We start from the raw sequence: 22,704 nt of genomic DNA on the forward strand, positions 1-22,704 counted from the left end.
AAATTTAATAGTGCCATCTGTTAGTCACATTTTTAACTATATACACTTTTCAATTAATTTATTTAAGTATCGAACGAATGTATATATATATATATATATATAAACTATACCGATGACTCTTAAAATTTTCGAAACAAATAAGGAAATAGAGATTATATTTTATTAGTGAAATATATCTAGAATTCGGATCTGTTTCGAAATAAAAATTTCGCAAGTTTCCGTACTGTTTTAACGTCGTAAATCACTAAAATCACGTTGATAAATTTAATTTAGCAATCATAAATCCACTCAGACTTGGCTAATTTTAATTTATTTTAAATTTAATTATAATTTTCTCAAAAAAAGGTTGCATTATTTAAAAAAAAACAAGAAGGATATTACATAAGATTCTGTTGAAAATTGATTATAAAGTTATTTTTATAACGAAACGTCATCAATAATCGATTCCCGATCAAACACCAATTACACAATTCCTACTGTTTAAGTGAGCATTTAATTATATACGTTAACGCGATTCAACGCTCCCAATTTAGCCTCAGATTGTGGCATTTTACATATTATTAAGACGAGTTTAAAGGAAAAGAAGTTTTAACCTCGTCAAAATTCGGTGTAAATAGAAAATTAAACTAATTAAAAATCTATTAAATGTAGAAAAATTAGAGACGAGAAAGCCGGTCGTTTAAAATAAACGTTTCGAGTCTTCTAGGTTATCACTACTAACCTCCTCCCGGGTTTTATTGATTTTTTCCCTCTCCCCTCTTTTCTCATTGGTTGATTCGGGCGCACGCGCCGTTATATACGTCACACTATCCGATGTCTGCTACTAAGAACGATACGTCTGCTTGCCTAACCGTCAAGCTTTAAATTGTGAGTCGGGTTGTCGCAGTCTAAAAGTGAAGCCGATAACCGGAAGAAGGTTCCCCCCTCGTCGCAATCTAAATCGCGGCGCGTAAGATCTACCAAAATCTAAATCCTCCTTCATCCTCCCCGTAGTTTCGCTAGTTATTTTCGTGTGAACAGGTGCTATCGAGCTCGAATACGGTAAGTTTTTTTTTTTTCCCCGCATATCGGCTTTTGTAATTGTAAAAAAAGAAATCTTTTAAAACTAATATAGTGTCTCATTTCGCGTGAAGTTTAATAATTGGCATTTTACGTTTCGCTGTATCGAGACTTGTTCTATTCATAGGAGATAGTTAAATATGCGCTCTGTAATGAGGTTTTTCTAAAAATAATGCGTTTTTTTCCGTCTTAAACACCGCCGTTTCTTTATAAAAGAGTCGTTACTATTTTTTTTTAACGCGTCATTCGTCATTAAATAAGTGTAATTCGGCACGATATTCGTTAGAAAACTCGTATTTAAGCAGCTTCCCCCCACGTTTATTTCGTTGTTTGTCTTAGGAAAAATAAAGAAAAATATATTCTTGTACAGAAGTAGATGTTTTTAAATAATAAAACATTATATTAGATTATAAAATAATACATTACGTTACATTAACCGGCTTCGGGAGTGTATTTATTAACAGGTAAAAAGATAAGAACGTATAGAGTAACATTTCGGTTTATATATCGAACGACCGCTTGTTGAATCTCTCTTCGATCAACAAAACATTGTGGCGAATAATTCGATATCTAAAACGATAAATCTGTTGAAGAAACGAATCATTTTTTAAAACTTATTACTATTATGAACAAGGGGGGGGGGTGGAAATAAAACTTCAAACGGAATGATGTTCTAAGGAGGGGGGAAAACTGCATTCGTTAGCGATAAAGAAGTGTGATTTAAAATCTTCAGATCTAAATTGATTTCTATTTTTAGATTCTGTTTGTTTATGCTGAAGTATGGATATTAATTGGAGATTTAAATGTATAAATGTGTTTTCCTTTTCGCCATTTTATAAAATCTCTTTCCTATTCGTTTCGATTTTATTAATTCGCCATTTATTTTTTCGTTAACTCTTTATTGTGATAATGCTTTAAACTTAATACATTTTTCTTAATTAACTTAAAGTGCATAAAAACGATGCTTTATTTTTTTTAAATGCGTATTAAAGTAAGTTATATGTAAACGTACACGACTATACATAAAGCATTATACAAGCTTAAAAGCGTAGCTTTATGCTCGTGTATGCTTTTGTTAAATGTATGTCTTTTCTTTAAAATGCTTAAACATATACGAGGAACTTAAAAAAGTACAGATTATGCTTTGTATTAAATTCGTATTTTTTTCTTTTTTAAATTTTAAGCCTTTAATAGTATTTTAATAATGATATTTAATAATAATTTTAATTACTATTAATATATATATAATCAAATCATCAAGTAAAATGGTTTAAAACGTATTTCGATTACTGAAAATGTTAAATTACTCTAAACCACTTAATTTATATTTTAAGCCCTTAATTGTAATCTAAATGGATACATTTATAAATCCAATAATTTCCCGTATAAAATTAATTATATTATGTTTTATATTTAAGACTTTTAAGCTGTAAATAATTTTAAATTATTTTTATTTTTAACTCGCAGGAATATATATTAAAAAATATTTTAAAGTCAATGTTATTATTATAAATAGTGGGCCTTAATACGTGTTATATACAGGGTAGAAAGTCGATTAAATTTCATATACACTTTTAAATACGAATAGTTAACTGGGTTTACAGCAACGTGTTTTTCTTGTACAGTACAACTGTAGAGAACACTGCACAGAATTGCTATTGTTCTTCACTAAATTGGTACAAAACTAATACAGAATTTATAGATTTTTTTTTTTTCCAGCTAATACAGAACGGTATAACATTTCACTAATTAATACAGAACTGTACTAATAAGGTACCAATTAAAGAGAATTGTATCAATAATTAATTATATATTAAAATTGACTACAACTAGTCGGTTTTTGTTACAGAATTGTACAGTTCTGTATCAATTATGCCACAATTGTTTACAGATTAAAGAAACAACTTAGCCATTACAATATTTAAATAATCTTTGGGCCATCCTATATATTATTATTATTATTATTATTAAATGAAATTAATATATTAATAACTTGACAAAAATTCCATTAAGTTTAAGTTTTATTACACAATTCCCTTTGAAAATATTTCATATTTTCGTGATTTATGAATATCGGGTCTACAAATGGCTCTTCTGCTCGAATTATTGCTTCTCTGAAGTTAACTCGAGTTCTGATAATTAATGATATCTCATAGTAAACATTAAAATCTTATTAATGTAATAATAACATACAAAATCCCTTATACAACAAACGTTACTGCAATAGCATTATGTGAAAACTTAATTATAAATTCAGTTTTTCGTAGTTATTTGAACGTTTGGATGTCTGACTGTACAACAAATCGATTTTCGATTATTTTAAATTACAATTTCCCCCCCCCCTTGGAGCTTAAAATTGATTTACGGCTTTTAAAAACTATTAAGGAAATTTAATGCAAAGCGAATATTAAACTTTTTATAAGTATACCTAGTATAATATTATGTAAATTTTGACTTAAAAACTTAAATTTTTATTGTTTAAAAAGTTAATATAGGCCCTATATATTGACTTTTTGTACATATGCGTAATATATACATATATTTAATATAAACTATTACATATTATGTAATTACATAACATAAAATGGTTATGTTACCTATGGTTCCAATATGGCGGCTCGTCTGATTCCAGCAAGGAAACAGTGGGGACGCACGTTCTAACCTAACCTAACCCATTCTAATAATTTCGTTGGTAATAATTATGGTAATTTATTAGAATAGGTTAAAACGTGCATCTCCTCTGTTTTCTTTTCTTCTATTTGCTGGAATCGGAGACGAGCCGCCATCTTGGAACCATAGGTAACATTAACCCATAAAATGTGTGATTAAAACGCTTAATAGAAATTTTAAAGAATTTATTAAAGTAAATTAATGAAATAATATCAAAATTTAAGGTAAAATTCGTCGAAAATAAAATAAATCAAGAACTACGAAATGATTTCAAATATTTGAAGTCAGATGAACGAACTACATTAATGGAAAAATTTCCTCGAAACATGAATGTAATTTTATAAATTGAATACTCGATAAAATATTATTGGACAAAAGTCTCTGGGATTTGGAAAAAGCATTTTTTTTTTTCACTTCAATTTAATATATATATATATATATATATATATATATATATATATTTTATAATACAGATAAAAAAAGGGGGAGGAGGAAAAACACTCTTTTCCCGATTAGAAATTATTTACATGCCTACGAATTTTACGTATAAAATTTTAAATCATTCACGAAGAAGTAGAATAAAATTTTGATCGTATCCTTAAGTTAATTCTTGCAAAATTGAATAGAATATCTGTAAATTCCATACACGATTTGGCAAAAGACCCGTTACAATAAAATTGACGAGTGTGTCGGGGAATCGTGCGTCTGACGACGATTTTAAAATCATTTCGAATGAAAAATGAAAAAAAAAAACAAAAAAAAAATTAGAATTTAACACAAAATTTATTTTTCATACAAGAAATTATATTCTTTTATCGTTTGTATTGATTTGATAAAAATATATTATATTACATTATACCTAAGCTTACCAGATCGGTTTAAAAATGTCATTAAGCTTGTACAGTAAATGTAAATTTGTATATGGAAAGATTTATATATTATGTAATTTGAATGGATGACGTCAAATCGATTGGGAATTCCATATTGACATTGTCTTCTATTGAAGGGGGAAAATGAAAACTCATCTTTACGTCGTATGCTTTTGCATGGCTGCTTTCGATCACTCGTAAAATACGAACGAATAATACACGATATTTCGCATGCTTTCATTTTATTACGCTAGACAGTATTAAAATATCGTTAGACCTGTACCTTATTTTAAAAATAAAATAAAATAAAAAAGTTCGCTTCACATGTTAATGCATTAAACAGCTGTATTTGGCTCATCTCCACCTAGATATCTGACTAATGCTGTTGGTTATAAAATGGAAAGGGTCAAGGACGTGCTTCTATCATTCTAGGTAACGGTGGTGTCTTTACGTTCGTGACATGTGACATGATTTCAATAAGGAAAACAATCGTCTCGCTGTTTGCTTATTTTGTTTAATTAATTAAATTAACAAACCTACCATTTTAGAAAGACCGAACGGATGTTTGTATTTGATAATTGCTTAAAAGGTATTGTTGCATTTTAATACTATTTGTTTTAAAAGACGCGTATAAATCGAATATTCGACTTTTAAAATTAGTATTCGAGAATGCAACTCGTTACGCTATAATCGTTCTATTTATGGTTTTTCTTGACATAATCGCTCGCTTATCTAATTTCTATTTCTCGTTAATGTACAATTAGGAGTGTATAGAGGCATTATCTGATAAAATTCGAACGATTTTAACGCTCGGTTTCACGCAAATTTATAAATTTATTTATACACCGCTTATATAAGTTATATACGTGTTTTTTTTCCGTATTTTAAATATATAAATGAAAACAATAGTTACATTTTTAACGCTTAAAACCTACGTTAACGGTTAAAGTGGGTGTGGGTACACCAAATAGATTTATCTATAGATATTGGCAAATCTATTTTCTACGATTGTTCTTACGATCAATGTTCGGTTGTGCTTCAGCACACGTTTCCTTTCTGTGCATCCGGACACCTTTCACATCTCAACATTCCTGTTAAACGGACTCCCTACTAAACAGAGAAGTCGTGCAGAGAAGTTTTTTTTTTTTTTTTATTTGTATCTCATTTCGGGATAGAATAACTTATTAAGTAGAGGTAAATACGTTATTTTCCGTAATATTTTCAGTTATAATCGATATATTTTTTTAATTTAAAGAGGTTTTAATATCACCAATCGAACACGATAATAAATTTTACACTCGCTACAGAATGGATTATGTAAATTTGTTTATATATCATCCTCTTGTAAACGTTGATGTTTATTTAGGTCAGATTATGCATATTTAAATTATAATTATTCGTAGACGTCATTATTCCGTTTTAATTTCGTAAATCAATTAATTCGAAGAAGTATTTAGAAAATCTGAATTTGAAAATAGAATTCGACACTATAAAAATATACAATTTCTAATTAATAATGGTAATTAATCTAAGATTTATCACCGAGTCTCGCTCGCGAAATATAAACTTTTACTCGTGTTAAGGCCTTATATCTTTTACAGTATCGAGAAGTCTGTGATAGAAGTTAACGCTATATAAATTTATATAAAAGAAACCTTTCGAGTTAAGGCTTTACCTAGGGCGATGCCTTATCGTATAGAGAACCGGCAGATCTATTTAGTCCGGGTCTCTCTTCAAAAACATCTGTTAAGTATGATTAAATTTTGTGCATTAAATATTTTATATTTTGTCAAATTTTATTATTAAAAAAAATACAATACAATTTTTTAAAGCATCTTTCTTTTTCTTGACGTAAAAAAAAATATATATATAGTCGAAGATCACCGCTGATTGTTGAACAAATTACAACGATTATACAAATCATCGCGCCTTAATAATGCTTGACGTAATTAACACGGCTTATTTATGAATAAAAAAAAAAGAAAAATAAACGGCGGTTTCGTCCAGAAATCTAATTTACAAATGACAATGAGATCTTATTCGGGTCCTTCTTCTACGTTAGATCTAATCTTCACACACAGCTAGCTCTGTTGTTCGTGATATCACACGAGTTGTATTGGAGCAGTCGTGACATTCTTATTGTGTTGAGAAGCTCCGGAGATAAAATTACTTGCGAAAGAATTTATTGTCCGGTTGCATTTATTTGTAAAATAACTTGAAGATATATATAAATTCGTTTCTAAAATGTTTTCGGCAATTTTACCTTAATTATTCGAGTATGAATACGATCGAATTACACTCTCGTTCAAGCTTAAAAAAGGTGATAACGAGAGCTTTGAAAAGCGTTTTCCCCCCTCCTTTTTTCGTATGTGTGAGAATAATTAGATTTTTCAACACTTTACTAAAGATGTGAGCTTTCAAAGGAATGTGTTGATGTGTATTTCCCCTTTTACGTAAGCAGTAAAAAAAGTGCTTAGAACGTTATTCAATAAGCAACAGCAGAAAAAGTAAATTTATACGGGAATTTCGCTTAAATCTTTATAAATTTATTAAGTTGGTGTAAATTTGAAATGTTATATTACGTCTCAGGACGTTTTTGTTTAAAAAATTGTAAGAAGATTTTTCTAATTAAGCGGTAATTAAATTTTGCCAGTTAATGTTAAATCGATTAGGTGTTAGTGGTAGGTGTTTATTGAAATATCATTGGCTACATCCGTTTCACCTATCCTAACTAAAACATTTATTAAGCGTAAAATGTTATTACATTGATAAAATATCTTTTCTTATTAATCTATTTTGTATATCGAATTTAAAATATTTGCTTAATTTAAATAAATTATGTATACGCCTTTAAGTTTTAAATGTAATTATCAACAATTTAAATGTTAATTAACATATTTGAAACTTTTCTTAATTATATTTAAAGTTATTTATTCGTCACTCGACTGAATTTAAAGTGATTTAAATTCGATTCGGCACGGCTTATCAATCACCCAATAATATTATTAAATCATCTCTTGTAGATTATATAATTATAATTAATGTTATACGAGTTATATTTTTAATAAATTAATTATAAAATTTTAAAGTTTCGTATGTTTTAATATATTTTATTTTTCTTCTTATTATTTTTAATAGATCTGTTATGAAGCCATTAGACAATATTCGCACCCAAATGTGCACTGTTAGTAAGATTTGATCATTAGCAGGATGACTCTCGGACAAGATACAATGGATCAGCAATTAGGGAAAGACGATGCCATTCGTGATCCTGCCTTTGTCAAAGTAAGCCTTTTTTTAAAAAAAAATAATTCAAAATATCGATTAATATTTAGTTAAAAACTTCTACACTCGACATAAGTTATAAATAAAGCGGTACAGATGTTGCACACGGGTCCGAATTTAAACTTACGTTGGACCCAACTATAATATACAAAGGCTCTTTTTGTTAAATAACTGTAAATTTAAAGGCACGAGGCCTTTAAATATGAAAGACTCCTCCCCATTACTAAAGTAATGATATTTTAAAAGTATGATAAAGGTCTCGAAAGGCCTTCGATTGTAGCTTGTTTAACACATACCGGTATGTAAATCCGGACATATTGGCATATCTTCAAAATTCTCTTATTTAAAATTGATTTAATTGTTGATCGTGAACCTTTAAATTAATTTTTTTGTGTGAAGTAATCTTTAAAGGAAGGGCTTTTCGTATTGCTATGTACAGTACAGTACATCGTCTCTGATAACTGAAATAAGATAGTTATCCCGTTGCGTAGCAACTAGAGAATAACTGTGACGGTTCTATTACGTCAGTGGTTTAATAACTGAAAATGTATTATATTTTATCAACGTAATTCATCCATAGAAAATTTAAAGCAGATAACACGTATGAAATAAAGTCGTGTATTTTTGTTTTAGTAAATTCTATTGAAGTTTTTAACACTTTTTGTATAAATTGATAAAAAGTTCTTGGATACAACTATTTTAATATTTTCTAAAAATATTATTTATTATATTGGCTATATGTTTTAATTTATAGGCGTGTTAATATTTTGGGTTAATGTTACCTATGGTTCCAAGATGGCGGCTCGTCTCCGATTCCAGCAAATAGAAGAAGGGAAACAGTGGGGACGCACGTTCTAACCTAACCTAACCTATTCTTATAAATGACCCTAATGATTACCAACAAAATTATTAGAATAGGTTAGGTTAGGTTAGGTTAGAACGTGCATCCCCACTGTTTCCTTGTTGGAAACAGACGAGCCGCCATCTTGGTACCATAGGTAACATTAACCATATTTTGTAGTAATTTAAAAAATAAATATATAACTTATAATATTTTTTGAGAAAAAGAATTATTAATAAATACTTAAGCATACAAATTCAAAATAATAAATGACGAATGCAACGTATAGAGTTTACTAATTGGCAATTTTGTGTGAAAATTTATATTATTTTTCCTCATTTAGTAATGTAATTAAAGCAACCAAATTCAGTTGGCGGGCATTTTTTTTTTTTACTATTTACTAGTCGTAGTTTTCATTATATTAACAGAAAATATGGTTCTATCATCAATCAGTTTCTTATTGAAATTCATTTTTATCGGAAAGTCGTCGATCTACGGAAAATAAACGTGGCAGTTAGTTGTTAACTTTCGCCAAAGGCTAGTATCTCGCTAATACTTTACTTTAATCCTTAATACGTTGGCCGAAGGCGAAGAACAAGTCAGAAGTTTAGCTTTTAATACACGGCATTCAGTTTTAAAAGCCCGAAGTCAAATGAAAACTTGATAAAACTTTTCCTGGTAAAAAATTAAAATAAAATAAAATTAAACAAACTGCATGCAAGAAATTTTTAAACCCAACTTTAATCAAAGAATTTTACATTTTAAATTGGTTAAATTCTTTTCATTTATATTTGAATTTAAGTTCAAAACGAACGTATATAAAAAAAAACATGTAAAAATTTAAATCCGTTTAATTATATTTTAAAAGAATTATTTAAAATTCTGTTTATTTTGCATGATTTAATACATTTTCTCCCCCTTTTCTGATAGTCACATCGAAGAAAAATTGCGTGTAAGAAAAAATAATACGCTTAGGATTTTTCTTTATCTTCGAATGTATTTTTCTTATAAAACATGTGAACAAATAAAAGATTTATAAAAAGTAAACAACAAAAATAAACAAAGATGAATTGATTATTTCTTTATATAAATATATGTATATTTAAATATTCTTTATTCGCATTTACTTCATAATTTCGAAAATTTCGTATGTGCAATTCGTTTTTCTTTTTATTGTAAATCACTTTCTTGCATTTTTACGTGGAAAAATTCTGTTTTAAATGTGTTTAGTTTAAGTCCACATGATAAAATTTATCTTATCGTTATTTAAATAATAAACAGAAAATGTCTTTTAAATAAATGAGCAAAAAAACAAAAAAATTTACTATGCAAATTTAATGAAAGATGTAGAATTTTTATATGAAATTCTACACCTATATAAGAATTGGCGTGCCGAGCACGTACTTAGTGTAGAGGTGTTAATCACATACACGATACGATTGTGTCAAGATTTTTAGAAGCTATACAATTATATTTTCTGCATTGTTTGAGTAGGAGACGTATTTATAGTGCTTCTAAATCTCTAGAACACGTGGCAAGAATAATAGTCTTTCCTTTTTTCTAAAGACAACTTTATTTTATAGTTTCTTCATTTTTTCACTCCACATCTTCCAAAATTTAAGCCATATTTTTAAACGTAGACGAATGAAAAAAGCGATTCTATCGCTGTTATACATTTATCGTAAAGATTTTTCTCATTATCTATCACTTTTTCTGTAATTTATGATATAGATACAGAAAGATATATATTAAATTAATTATTCAAAATCAGTCGTGTAATATTGGACTAGTTCGGACTGTTTTGAAGTTATTTACATAATTAGTAAAATTATTTATGTATGTAAAACAGTTAACGGAATCGATGTTATAGATTTAAAGTCCACAATCGATAGTATTGATCCGTTAGGGAGATAATTGTAATAATTATCGATGAAATGATTTCACCGAAAAACATTCGGTGCCACATCATTACGATAAAAATACTCATACGCTCTTAGAAGAACTTTTTCTATATTTCTGGTAAACAATTTTCTAGTTTTCTTTCTTTTTTTTAATTCTTAAAAGTATTTTAAAGGTCTTAAAGTTTCGTCGAGAGAAATTTTCGATTGCGTTACGCTAGTAATCAGTTTTGTCCATACGAATCGTATGGACAAAATTTGATGATAGGGACTGTATTTAGTCTTTAGAATGCAATTCGTTATAATCGTTATATTTACAAATAAAAACGATTTATTTTAAATATAAAGATAATAACCGGTGGTCTACCGCTCTAAGGGTTCGAATATGATGAAAGAATTTATTATGGGGAGTTTGGTCCGGATTTTTCGGGCCTAGTCACTCTCGTGCGTCTGATTCGACTAATGTTTGATATGGGGGAAAAATGGTTTTAGTGACCTCGAAAAGAAGTAAAAATACGGTATGTAAATCTCAGAGAAATACGTTAGATATATACAGGATGAAAATTTAATTCGATTTAACAAAAATTTATGCGACAAGCTATCAATTTTTCTTGCTTTAACTATTAATAGGAGATTAATTAGAAAAACGGTGATTATTACTATTTAACTATGACCGTATTCAAGACATTCGTATTTTCGAATAATCGAAATTGTTGACGTTTTATTTACCACGCATAGCAAACACGAACATGTTTACGAATCAATTAAATGTCACGTGTACTGTACTGTACGCGTTTTTCCTAAAAATATACGGACACATATTCAAGAAACATTTTTCTATTTTTGCCTCCTCTTCTGCTGCTTTTCAAGTTAATTTATTCATTATTCCAACCGGAAATACATTTAGTTTTTTCCCCTTTCTTTTTTAAAAACATTCTTCAAAATAAATGTTTAAAAAAAATAATAATAATAATAAAGTTGATCCGCTTCTAAGAAACTGGAATCCAAATTATTGACACTGAAATTAAATGCATATTTAAAATGTTTCAAAGATCGATTATTAAAAAAATATAAATTTCATTCAATACTTTTATTTATATAATGTCTTATTCGGATATTATATCGATGTCAAAGTGTAAACAATGCCGTCAAAGTAACAAAGTTAAACGTAGAAATGATATTAAAATCATGACATTTGTATGTTTAGATGTTCATTCTCGTCAACCTTTTGCTGGATTTTTTTAAAATTTGGGATACCATTTTATATATTAAAGATTTATTATAGATTATTACTAAATATCGAAAATCAAAACTTAAAAAATATTTGATTTCGGGATCAATGCAAACGGAATACAACACGAAATTTTCTCATTAATCTACACGTTGAATTAAGTGTTTCGCGTGAAATATAATTCGTCAATTCAGACGAAACAAATAAGATTTACCGGAAAAAGCCGAGGATGACGACGTGTTAAAGCATTCACCTGTAACAATGGGTACTCGAGATCGATTTTGCTCCGGATCCTCGGTTTTCTATCAGTAATCTTGGAATAGATCTTCCGCTTTCGAAAACACTTCCTTTCGATTTCAGGCATTTTAACTTTCATTTTGCTCTTCCGAAGCTTCGAGAAACGAGAAGAGAAAAGGAAAACGCGTATTAAAATAATAACTTTTCTTGAAATATTTAAAATCAAACTCTTTTATTGATAAGAACTGTCACGTTTCTAAATATACGTGTTTCGTAATCAATACCGATAGCGGCCATTACAGTAAGTCAACGCGTTCTTTTGTTCTTTCATCAGCATGAACAATAGACTATCGAATTAGCTAAGCATCGATTAAATTTAGTACGAGCGAATTTGATCGAAAACTTTTTAAATTCGTTCACAATAGATTTGTTGCCGTGAACGAAATTTAAAAAAGTTTCCGATAATTTCTTGTTCGGATTCACTGGCATTCGAGAAAATTCGTGGAAAATAGCTTCTTTTGTAGTAATTGAAAATTTGGAAATATTTAGCATATTTAAAAATTAAATTCTCTAAAATAAAAGAAGTTTGAAAAAATCCGAAAACCCTATGTAAAAATTCATGCAAAGTTTTCCTTAATATGCAATATACAATTTATATTTAAAAAATACATAAATCATCTTCATTTTAATTAGTATAATTATACTAATTAATAAATAAATATTTTAATTTAGTAATAAATTTCAGGGCATTTAGCCAATCGAATCGAACGTGATATAACGATTGAAAACATACTTGTTTTTAAATACATAATGCGTGTATCGAATTATTTAACACTTTTTTTAAGAATCGAAACACGAAATGAAGAAATAAACAATTAAAATTTTAATATTTCAAGTATTTTGGGGTATTATGAATAACTTACTTGTATATCAAATGCAAAACAATGCTACGAGCGCTTATATCTCGACTTCTTTAACAAATTAGTTTTAAAATCCGACTTTTGTAAGCCCGAATACAATTCGAATTAGCGAAGAACTTTATTTATTTTCCATTCAAATTACCAGAATTATATATAATAAATCTGAAATATCCGTTTAGAGTCATCTCCATTTCATTCTTCTCCCGTACCATTCTGTGTAATGGCATACCGAGACACGCCGGGCCATTTTCCATTTCTTCCATTCCTCACAAACAGAGATTGACGAGTTCAAACATTTCCCAGAAAATTACAAGAGAAAGTTGTAAACAACACTTAATACTCTCGTGTTGCTCTATACATTTACTATTGCGCTATTCTGTATTGATTCTAACTACAGTAATTAACTAACAGATAAGATTTATTTTATAATTAATAAAATTTGAAGGATTTTCGCATCTAAAACTTTTAATATTTAAAGTATTTATATTGCTTTATCTTTTACGTTTAAATTAGATTTTAAAAGTTTAATATAAGCTACGATTTTATATAGTTTATTTATATATTTCAATGCTTTATATATATAGCGAAATAAATTTGTAAAGTTCATACATGTTTTTTGATTTTGTAGTCGTGCAGAATTTTATGAAAATTATAGCAGTAGTGAGTAAGCCAAGAGAAGTAATAATCTCGGTAAACGTAGCGAATGATCGATTAAAGAAGAATTTATTTTTAAAAAAAATGAATACACTTCTGTGTAAAACTTCGCTATAAATTACTCCTTGTTTATCTTGTGGATAATATCAGAAATGTCGGTGTTTTTATCATTTTTCTTATTTATTTAGAAAAGAGTTTATTTATTCTACCTAACATCTATTTACTCTCGGATTTTAAAAGAACTTTGTGAAAAAATATATAATTAAGAAGGTTTTTAAATAAGTTTATTTCGGTGTTTAATCCGAAATTTCGTGGGCAAAAAAGAATTATTTCCTTGCTTAAATGTATTAAAAAAAATTAATAATAATATATTTAAAGGGAAATGTACTGTTCGAGTTTAAAGAAAAATTGCAGGCGTTTGAAGCAAAAGAAGTTTAGTAAATAAAGTAACGTGATGTAAAGGAGAGGAAAATAATAATAATAATGAAAGTGGATAGAAATTTTAAAAGATTTAAAGTTTAAAATAATTGAAAACTAGCGAATGAATAGGAAAATAAATTATTTAATCATTCGTGTACCGTGTTACTTCGAATTTAAGAGATACACTCCTCCCTTTTGAAAAGGAATTTTCAGGAAAAAGAATAGAATGATGATTATAAAACGTAATTTAAATAAATTCTATTGAAGAGTAAAAACAATATTAATGAATTTAAAATAAAATAAATAGAAAATTATATATATAAATCGAAATGAATTTTATAATTTCGAGTAAATTAATGATAAAAAGTTAAAATATATTAATTAATTCAGAAATCCAATGCTATTTTAAAAGAAATACAAATTAATAAACAGTAATTTTATATTTTAAGAAAGTAAGTAGGAGTATATTTAAATAAATTAAATATTTTTTTAAAATAAACATTTCTGTTTGTATACTCATATTAAAAGTTTTTAACTAATTAAAACTGTATGGTAACGTCGCATATGTTTTGAAAATTAAAATATAGTCTAAGTGTACAACAAAATTGTTAATTAATTTTGGAATGTAAATTCTTATATACAAATTATCTGCACCTTGTTTCCTGTAAAAATAGCATTGAACCTACAAGGCAGTTAATAGAGGCAAAGGAAATTTAATTTACCATTTTTTCCCCCCCTGTAATTTTAACAATGTAATTACACAGATATTAAGTTTTATTAAATATTTTTAAATTTAATAACTTTATATAAAATTAAAATGTATATAAACTATTATAATATAAATTGATTTGTAATATTATTTAAATAATTTTGTTATTATAATAAATCTTACACTTAAAAATAAATTTATTTTTCTTTAACATCTTATATCATTACTTGTACTTGTCACGGCTTAAATTCATCATTCAGAAAGTACTGATGTGATGTAATGAAAGCGAATAGTTAAATTTAGAAAACTTTAAATATCTTTAAAAACATTCCTCAAACAAATAGCAATTTATCAATATTTTATATCGAATAATATATATATAGCGTGTCGAGAGGTGCTCCAAAATATATATACACAGCGAGTCTATAACTTTATAATTTATTAAAATATACAACATAAATCTAAATTAAATTAGGGATTTTAGGGAAATAATTAATTAATAGCCTTATTCTTTAATGATGTGTTTTAAAATAATATAGAAAAGCAGGGAAATATCTTCTTTACTTACGAACGTTTGAAGAGTGGCAGAGAATACCTCGATTTAGGAGGCATTTCAATTTTAAATTCGTTTACTTCCGGGTCCCTTCGAAGTAAAACTGTGTATTTACAGCTTTAAATGTGTACTTGAACATAAATCTTATAAGAAATCGAACTCGCATTTCGTAAAGGATAAATAATTTTATTTTAAAATTATTAATTAAAAATCAAAATATTTTAAAGGAATAAAATAGTAAATAAATAAAAGATGTATAAAAATTATTAAGTTGAAAACTTTATTTACATTACACGTCCGAATGGCTGTTACATATAATAAATAACTTCGAGAGTTGGTAGATAAGATGGAATTAAAAAGTTTCTTAAACGTAGGTGGCTCGCTACTAAATATAGAAAGTGAAAATGATCTAACCGACGATCAATGACATTAAATGATCGTTCACGCAACTATAAATATTTGAATATAAAGAATAATGATGAAAGAAACGATCCGTTTTACTATTGAGGCCCTATCGTTTTGTTAGGGCCCAGTGTTCTAGAGTTATCAAGAACACTGGCCCGATTTAGCTCAAACTACCGCTTCTCTGATTCATCTTATTAAGCTTTGTATTATATTTTTGATTAGAGAATCTTTAATAAATTTTCTTTCTTTACAAAGTTATCTTTATATCGATTAATTCTACGGAATTTTTAAATTTACTGGAAAACAAAAACAAAAAATAAAGTTTTAACAATCTGTAACAGCTGTTGTGTTCAAATGACAATTCAACTGACTGCTATAAAAAGAAATTGGCATTGAAGATCATTTTCTATTAAACATAATTAAAATATAATAAAAATTTTCGAATAAGTACTAATTAAAGTGGCATCTTATAACTTATTTAGGCTCATTTGTACTTTAGAGTAAGAGATAAAATATTAAGTAAATTCAAAGAAAGAAGTGATTTTTTAACTCGAATTTCTCTCTTTTAGAGAGTAATAAGCTGATTTTTCGCCTTTCTACACAATACACTTGACAGATAAAGATTTTTTTTCTTTCGCTTCTTTCTACGTATAAATATCAACAAGACAAACAGTTTAATATTAAAATAGCAACATATATTTGCCGTCCTATAGCGATATGAAGTCGCGAGTGTTCGAAATAAACAGGATACAATAAGACTGGATATTTTGAAGGCGGAATATTTTGCTTATAATGTACTCGTTTGTCCATTCTTAAATGTTATTTATAGATAAACAAATTGGCAAACGAATACACTAATTTCTATGGATATTTTAAAAAATTAATCGTAATTTTTTTTACTCAATTTATATGTACTGTATATGAATTTTAATTATTAAATAGATTATTTATTTATTTAAATATTCATAAAATAAAACTAAATGTTGCTTATGTACATAATTTTAAATTTGAAAAATTCATTAAATGTTATGACCCGACGAAAGTTATTTATAAAAATGGTTATAGGCTATATTAATCATTAGAATTTCTATTAAGGAATTTAAATTTTAAACGTAGACGTAGATTAATCGTTCTAAAATGAGGCATTGCTTAATGTTTCGAAGGTGTTCTGCAGTTAAATTTGGAGATGAAAGGTCACGTTTTTATATAAAATTCGTTTCAAAACAAAAATCGATGACAAATATATCAACGTTTTACATGCTAGAAGGTATTATTGCTATAGAATAATAACAATGTAGGTTAATGTTAGCCTAGGTATACAAAATGGCGGCTCGTCTCCGATTCCAGCAATCAGAAGACGGAACAGGGAATAGTGGGGACGCACGTTTTAACCTAATCTAACCTATTCTAATAATTTTGTTGCTAATAATTACGGTAATTTATTAGAATAGGTTAGGTTAGGTTAGAACGTGCATCTCCACTGTTCCGTCTTCTGATTGCTGGAATCGGAGACGAGCCGCCATTTTGTATACCTAGGGTAACATTAACCACAATGGAATAGCAAAGGCAGCGAATTCTAATATTAAAGTTTGCTGTATAAATGCAGAGACAAAAATCAAACACGTCATTAAACAAAGTTTATACCTAACTATATATTAGATGGATATAAAAAAAGTCTGAAGTTGGATGATGATAAAGATGTCACAAGTCTGTTCTATATTATGATGATTTTCATTTATTCATTTAATTTTCATTGATGAAATAGGAGGGTCATTAAGAATAGACAGTCTGCCTAGAATCAGGCATAGCAAGACATTCCAATTAAGATATAAAATATCTCAATTATAATAAATCGAATATTTTTCCTAGTAGATATTAAATGATAATTGTAAAAAAAAGTCAAAATGATCATTTTTTTGTTTTCATATATTTATAAATAATGCAAAATAAATGATTAATTTTTAAACAACTAGATATAGATTATAATCATTAACGTTTATATGAATTTTTCACGAATTTCGTACATGTACAGCACAAATACTGTACACGTACAGAACGTCTTTTAAGTCTTAATCGTTGCTTTTTTTTGTATGTCTCAATATTTTCTTATTTTAACAACGCCTCAGTAATAAAGAGATTAAATTATTGTCAATTAATTATATGACTAATGAGGTATAGATTGTTTTTAATTTATATATGTAATAGCTCGTCGATTTTGGAAAACAAATTAATTAATTAATTAGAGAAAAAACTAATTATAATGATAATCGTATTTAAAAAATTTTTACCTGTTAATTTTCTTTTTATAGAATTCTCTTATTGTTTCACTTTGAGATCAGTTTCATCATTGAATTCTCTATCAAAGAAGGCTTTATACGATAAGGCTTTTCTGCTAGAGAACTTAATTAAGCATTATTTATTTATTTTCCGAATTTTAATTGTAGTTTACTGAATTTTTACGTACTGTACATCACACTGACTTTTGGTCTACCTAGTATACTTGTTTATAAATTACTACAACTATTAGTTTATTTATATATCTAATAAACATTAACAAAAAAATTTCGTCTGGAGTTAGGCCGCGACTCCACTAGCCGTAAAAGGGCCGTAAAACCCCTCACCGTAAAAGCTTTTAATCACGTGATCATGATATTTTACGCCTGAGCAGGTCGTAAAATATCATGATCACGTGATTAAAAGCTTTTACGGTGAGGGGTTTTACGGCCCTTTTACGGCTAGTGGAGTCGCGGCCTTAGATGGATGAAAGACGAGACCAAATATGGAAACCAAAAGGGCAGGAAGCCCCGATTAACTATATACGAACGTTCCAATACAAACTGGAAGTCATGTTATTTCAATTCAAAAATTTTCCCCCGAAAAGTGTTAGATAAATGACCGGCACGACTCTACTGTTAAAGGAAAAGTATGATGTACAGGGGCAAGCCACTACTAATTTGAGGTGGAGAGCATATATTTTAAATTAAATAAATTAAAAACACAATTGAAAATTGCAGCCCGGCATCGTGAAAGATGTCACAATAAATAATTGCTCGTTTATAATGATATTCTCACCAAGAAAGACTCCTCTATAGACTAAAACTTTATTAAACTGTTACACTAATTCAATATAAAATTTATTTTAAAATTTTTTTCCTTTTTTTTCCCCTCTTCTAAATTTATTTCACAGTAATATTCTATTTTACATCTGGGCTTATAGTTACAATAATAAGCTTATACATTTGAATAATTAAAGATTTATAATGTTTTAAAATATAGAAAGTCATTACAATTTCTTATGAGGAATTTCAGCGATATTAATGATAGAAATCTCGGCTTTTGAATTTACGTACGATTCTGTAATTATAAAAATATTGTGTATATAATGAATTAATATATAATTATTTAATTACAATAATTTTATTACAAATTCTGTTCTATATATTACAAAATATATTACATTACAGAAGGAAATATGTCGTTTAATTAAATATCTTACGTTATAGTCTAAGTTAGAGTAACTTAACACAAGATAAGATTTTATTCGGGATTTTACGTAAAATAGTATAATTAATAATTTAATTAAAAAACGATTTCATTGACATAAAAATTTAGTAATGCAAATTAACAATATCAATTATATTATTATTCGATAAATTATAGTTTTGGATATTTGTATTATTTTTGAAAATCATAAACGGATCCTTTAAAATAATTTGTTTATAATATTAAAAGTAAAAGTTTTTATGTTATTTTTTTAATATTTAAAAAAAATGTATTTATCTTTAAATTTTATTTATTAAATTAAAACAAAGAGTATAAAAAATAGTGACACGTTAGTCTATACATTTTTTTTTCTCTAGATACAATCTAGACTTTGTCTTCATCAGTTCTCTTTTAATTCTTTCTTCTCTCCGTAGTTATCAACCTTATCTAATTTAATTTATACATATTTATATATAAATAAATCAACCTATCGCTGTTTACGTGTAATTAGCTATCATCATTTTTATCATATAATATTTTTTTTAAACATTTATCACTTAAGTTGAGGAAAATCAATTCAGAAATCGATTTTAAGAACTTTCTAAAATTCAACTCGTACTGTTACCATTGAGTTTTTGCTTCTTCTGTACTTTTCTAAGCATCTATTCAGTTTCTTTTTTCATTTTTCTCTCCCTTTCTTCTATACTCCTCCATCTTACTGCTATGAAATACTTCTCAGTTCTTTGAATAATTCAACAAGTTATATTTTATATAACACATTAACATTAGACATTTATGAAATAATAGCTCTTTTGGTATCGTTCTGTATTGTATAAATGATTTAATAAAAAAAAAATTCGAAAAGTTAAAAACCCTTTTTAAAAAAATATTTAACATTTTGAAGAGGAAACCATCGCCTGAAGTTGACAGAAATATAAATAATTCTACCATCCTTTTTCTTAAAATTCGTTATTCTATAAACAATTTTAAATGGTTTCTTTTCCGTATTAATATCATACGAGCCGCTTAATAATTCTCATCGTTCATTTATTATTAAGTGAAAATTATTTTAATAGAGTTTCTATAAAGGTTGCTCATCACATTAATTACTTCTGTAGTATTTCAGTTAACTTTTTGACACACCCACTTCAACATTAAACTTTACTTTTTCATTTTCCGTGATTAAATAACAATTTTAATAACAACATAAAACATTCTTGTTGAATTACAATTAAGAATTAAACTGAATTAAAAAATAGAATTGATGCTTAGTTTTAAAGTAGAATTAAGACTTAATTTTAATAATAATAGCATTGATGATGTACATAAATTTTTCATTATAATCTATCAAAAGTATTGATATATAGAGTGGTATATCAGACAAAGGCTCGTAGCCTTTGTCTTATATAATAATTTCCTGAAAAATAACGCTTAAAATTGCGTGTGGCACTACCTCGAATGAGATTTTATTTAAAAATATATTTTATATTATTAATTATAATAACAAGGGTAGACTAATAGTACATAATAACAATTAACTTTGAGGGTAGAGATGAGTTTCTAAAAATATTGTAAATGCCAATAACGATTAAAATTTTCATGAAGTCTGACCATAAAAATACATTAATAAAATACACTAGATTTTTCTATAACAAGTAATCTATATATATTTAAAAATTTTAATTACTTTTAATGCAAATAAATATTCTTGTAGTCTATATTGTAAACGTTCCTGAAAGTTCTTTTTACCTATTACGTCTTTTTTTTATTATAAGAAAGAAAGTTCACTATCTTCTTGTTATAAATAACCCATAGTAAGACAGCTGATTGGAGATCTATCTATAGAATGATATACAACAACAGTTGCTATTCTACTCACATCGTGCAACAAAAAATATGAGAGAACTTTTCTTCCCACGTGGACCTTAACGCTGTACGGACGTAACTAATTCATAAAATCACTACGCTACAATTTATCTGTACAATCACGTAAATTTGTCTTAGCAAAATACAATTATGAGAGCCGAATCGTATTAAAAATAATAGGAATTTATGAATTTCTTTTAAATATCGAAGTTGTCACGTCATTAGACGAGCGATTAATCATACCTCTTTGGTATTACGAACATTACACGCTTCGTATTACGAGCGTGGATCTACCTTATAATCATTTCAACTGTTTAAATAAATCTTTCGTGTTTTTATAATCTCTTCTACCGTCAGATTAAAGCTACCATTCATGAAAATTATAGATTAAACAATACAGAACGGTCAAAAGTCATTTAACCGCTGTAAAGACTAAATTCTTCTTATTCGAGTGCTTTATTACTTATAAACTTTATAAAAATTGTTCAAAATATTTGTTATATATACAAATTATAACACGCTAGCTGTACATTAAAAGATAAGTATGATGTACAGGGACAAACCGCTACTAATTTGAGGTGGAGAGCATATATTTTTAATTTATTTAATTTAAATTGTAGCCCTGCATCGTGACGATGTCACAATCGACAATTCGTTAATTGCCATTGATTTTATACCAGGCCATTTATGGAAAAGTATTTGTTTGTTTTTGTTTTCTGAGATTCATTATTATCAATATTTATTATTAAAATATTTGAGAAATTCTGTATTCCGTTAGTTGTAAACAATGAATATAAATCTAAGCTAGATTAGAAAGAGAATAATTTGATACTTTGTACCTGAAAGAAAATAAACAACAGTTTGTCTCTTGTGGTAATTGCTCACTTGTTATAATTAGTTTAATTTTGGTAATGAAGTAGAGATAACTCTATAATCTAATCAAAGTTATAATATACACAAGAATTTTAAAATATTTTGATATAATTATAATACACCCGCTATTATACTTCGTCGAACTCGAGTAAATGGGGTGCTTTAATTAAAACCGATGTTCTTCATATTCTCGAAATTGAGTCGGGTTAATAAAATAAGTTATGTCGTCTTTAATTTGAAGATTGAGCGTGGCTTTTTCAAAATCCTCTTTTATTGATCGAGAAACAAACATGTTTACCCATTTACATGCAGCATAACCTATGAATACTAAATACGACGTGGTTCTCCGATAGCAAAATATACGAATGAAAAATTAAATATATAAGCTTTATACATCAATTATTAAAAGAAAATTTCCTTTTTTTCATGTCCGATTTTATTGATACAGGAAATTGAACAAACTGATTTGTCACGAAAGTAATTCACCGGCTGACATATTAATATTCAGGTAATGTCTCCCGGATGACCGTGAATGATTCGGACTTACTTCCTGAATGTTCTTTGAAAATACAATAGTAGAGATTAGAAATGGATAAAAAAAAATAAGTAGATAATAATAGAATATTGTCTAAATAATGGTAAACTCATATATATATTAATATAAATTCTTATTTAACACCGTATGGCTACAAAACGATCATTTTATACTTCCTCCAGGAGGATCCAAATTC

General features: G+C 27.4%; 1 protein-coding gene across 1 annotated transcript in view; it reads left to right on the forward strand.

The window, feature by feature from the left end:
* The first annotated feature begins 805 nt into the window (after positions 1 to 805).
* The window catches only part of LOC136983762 (regulator of G-protein signaling 7-like), a 70,221-nt gene continuing 48,322 nt past the window's right edge, over positions 806 to 22,704 (forward strand). Inside the window, exons 1-2 of the mRNA XM_067280607.1 lie at positions 806 to 1,041; positions 7,737 to 7,883. Coding sequence (XP_067136708.1) covers positions 7,809 to 7,883 — 75 coding nt within the window. The 5' untranslated portion in view covers positions 806 to 1,041; positions 7,737 to 7,808. The remainder of the gene's footprint in view (positions 1,042 to 7,736; positions 7,884 to 22,704) is intronic.

The sequence above is a fragment of the Centruroides vittatus genome, unplaced genomic scaffold (genome assembly GCF_030686945.1).
Source record: "Centruroides vittatus isolate TY-2023 unplaced genomic scaffold, ASM3068694v2 contig_885, whole genome shotgun sequence".
In the NCBI taxonomy this organism is placed as follows: Eukaryota; Metazoa; Arthropoda; class Arachnida; order Scorpiones; family Buthidae; genus Centruroides; species Centruroides vittatus.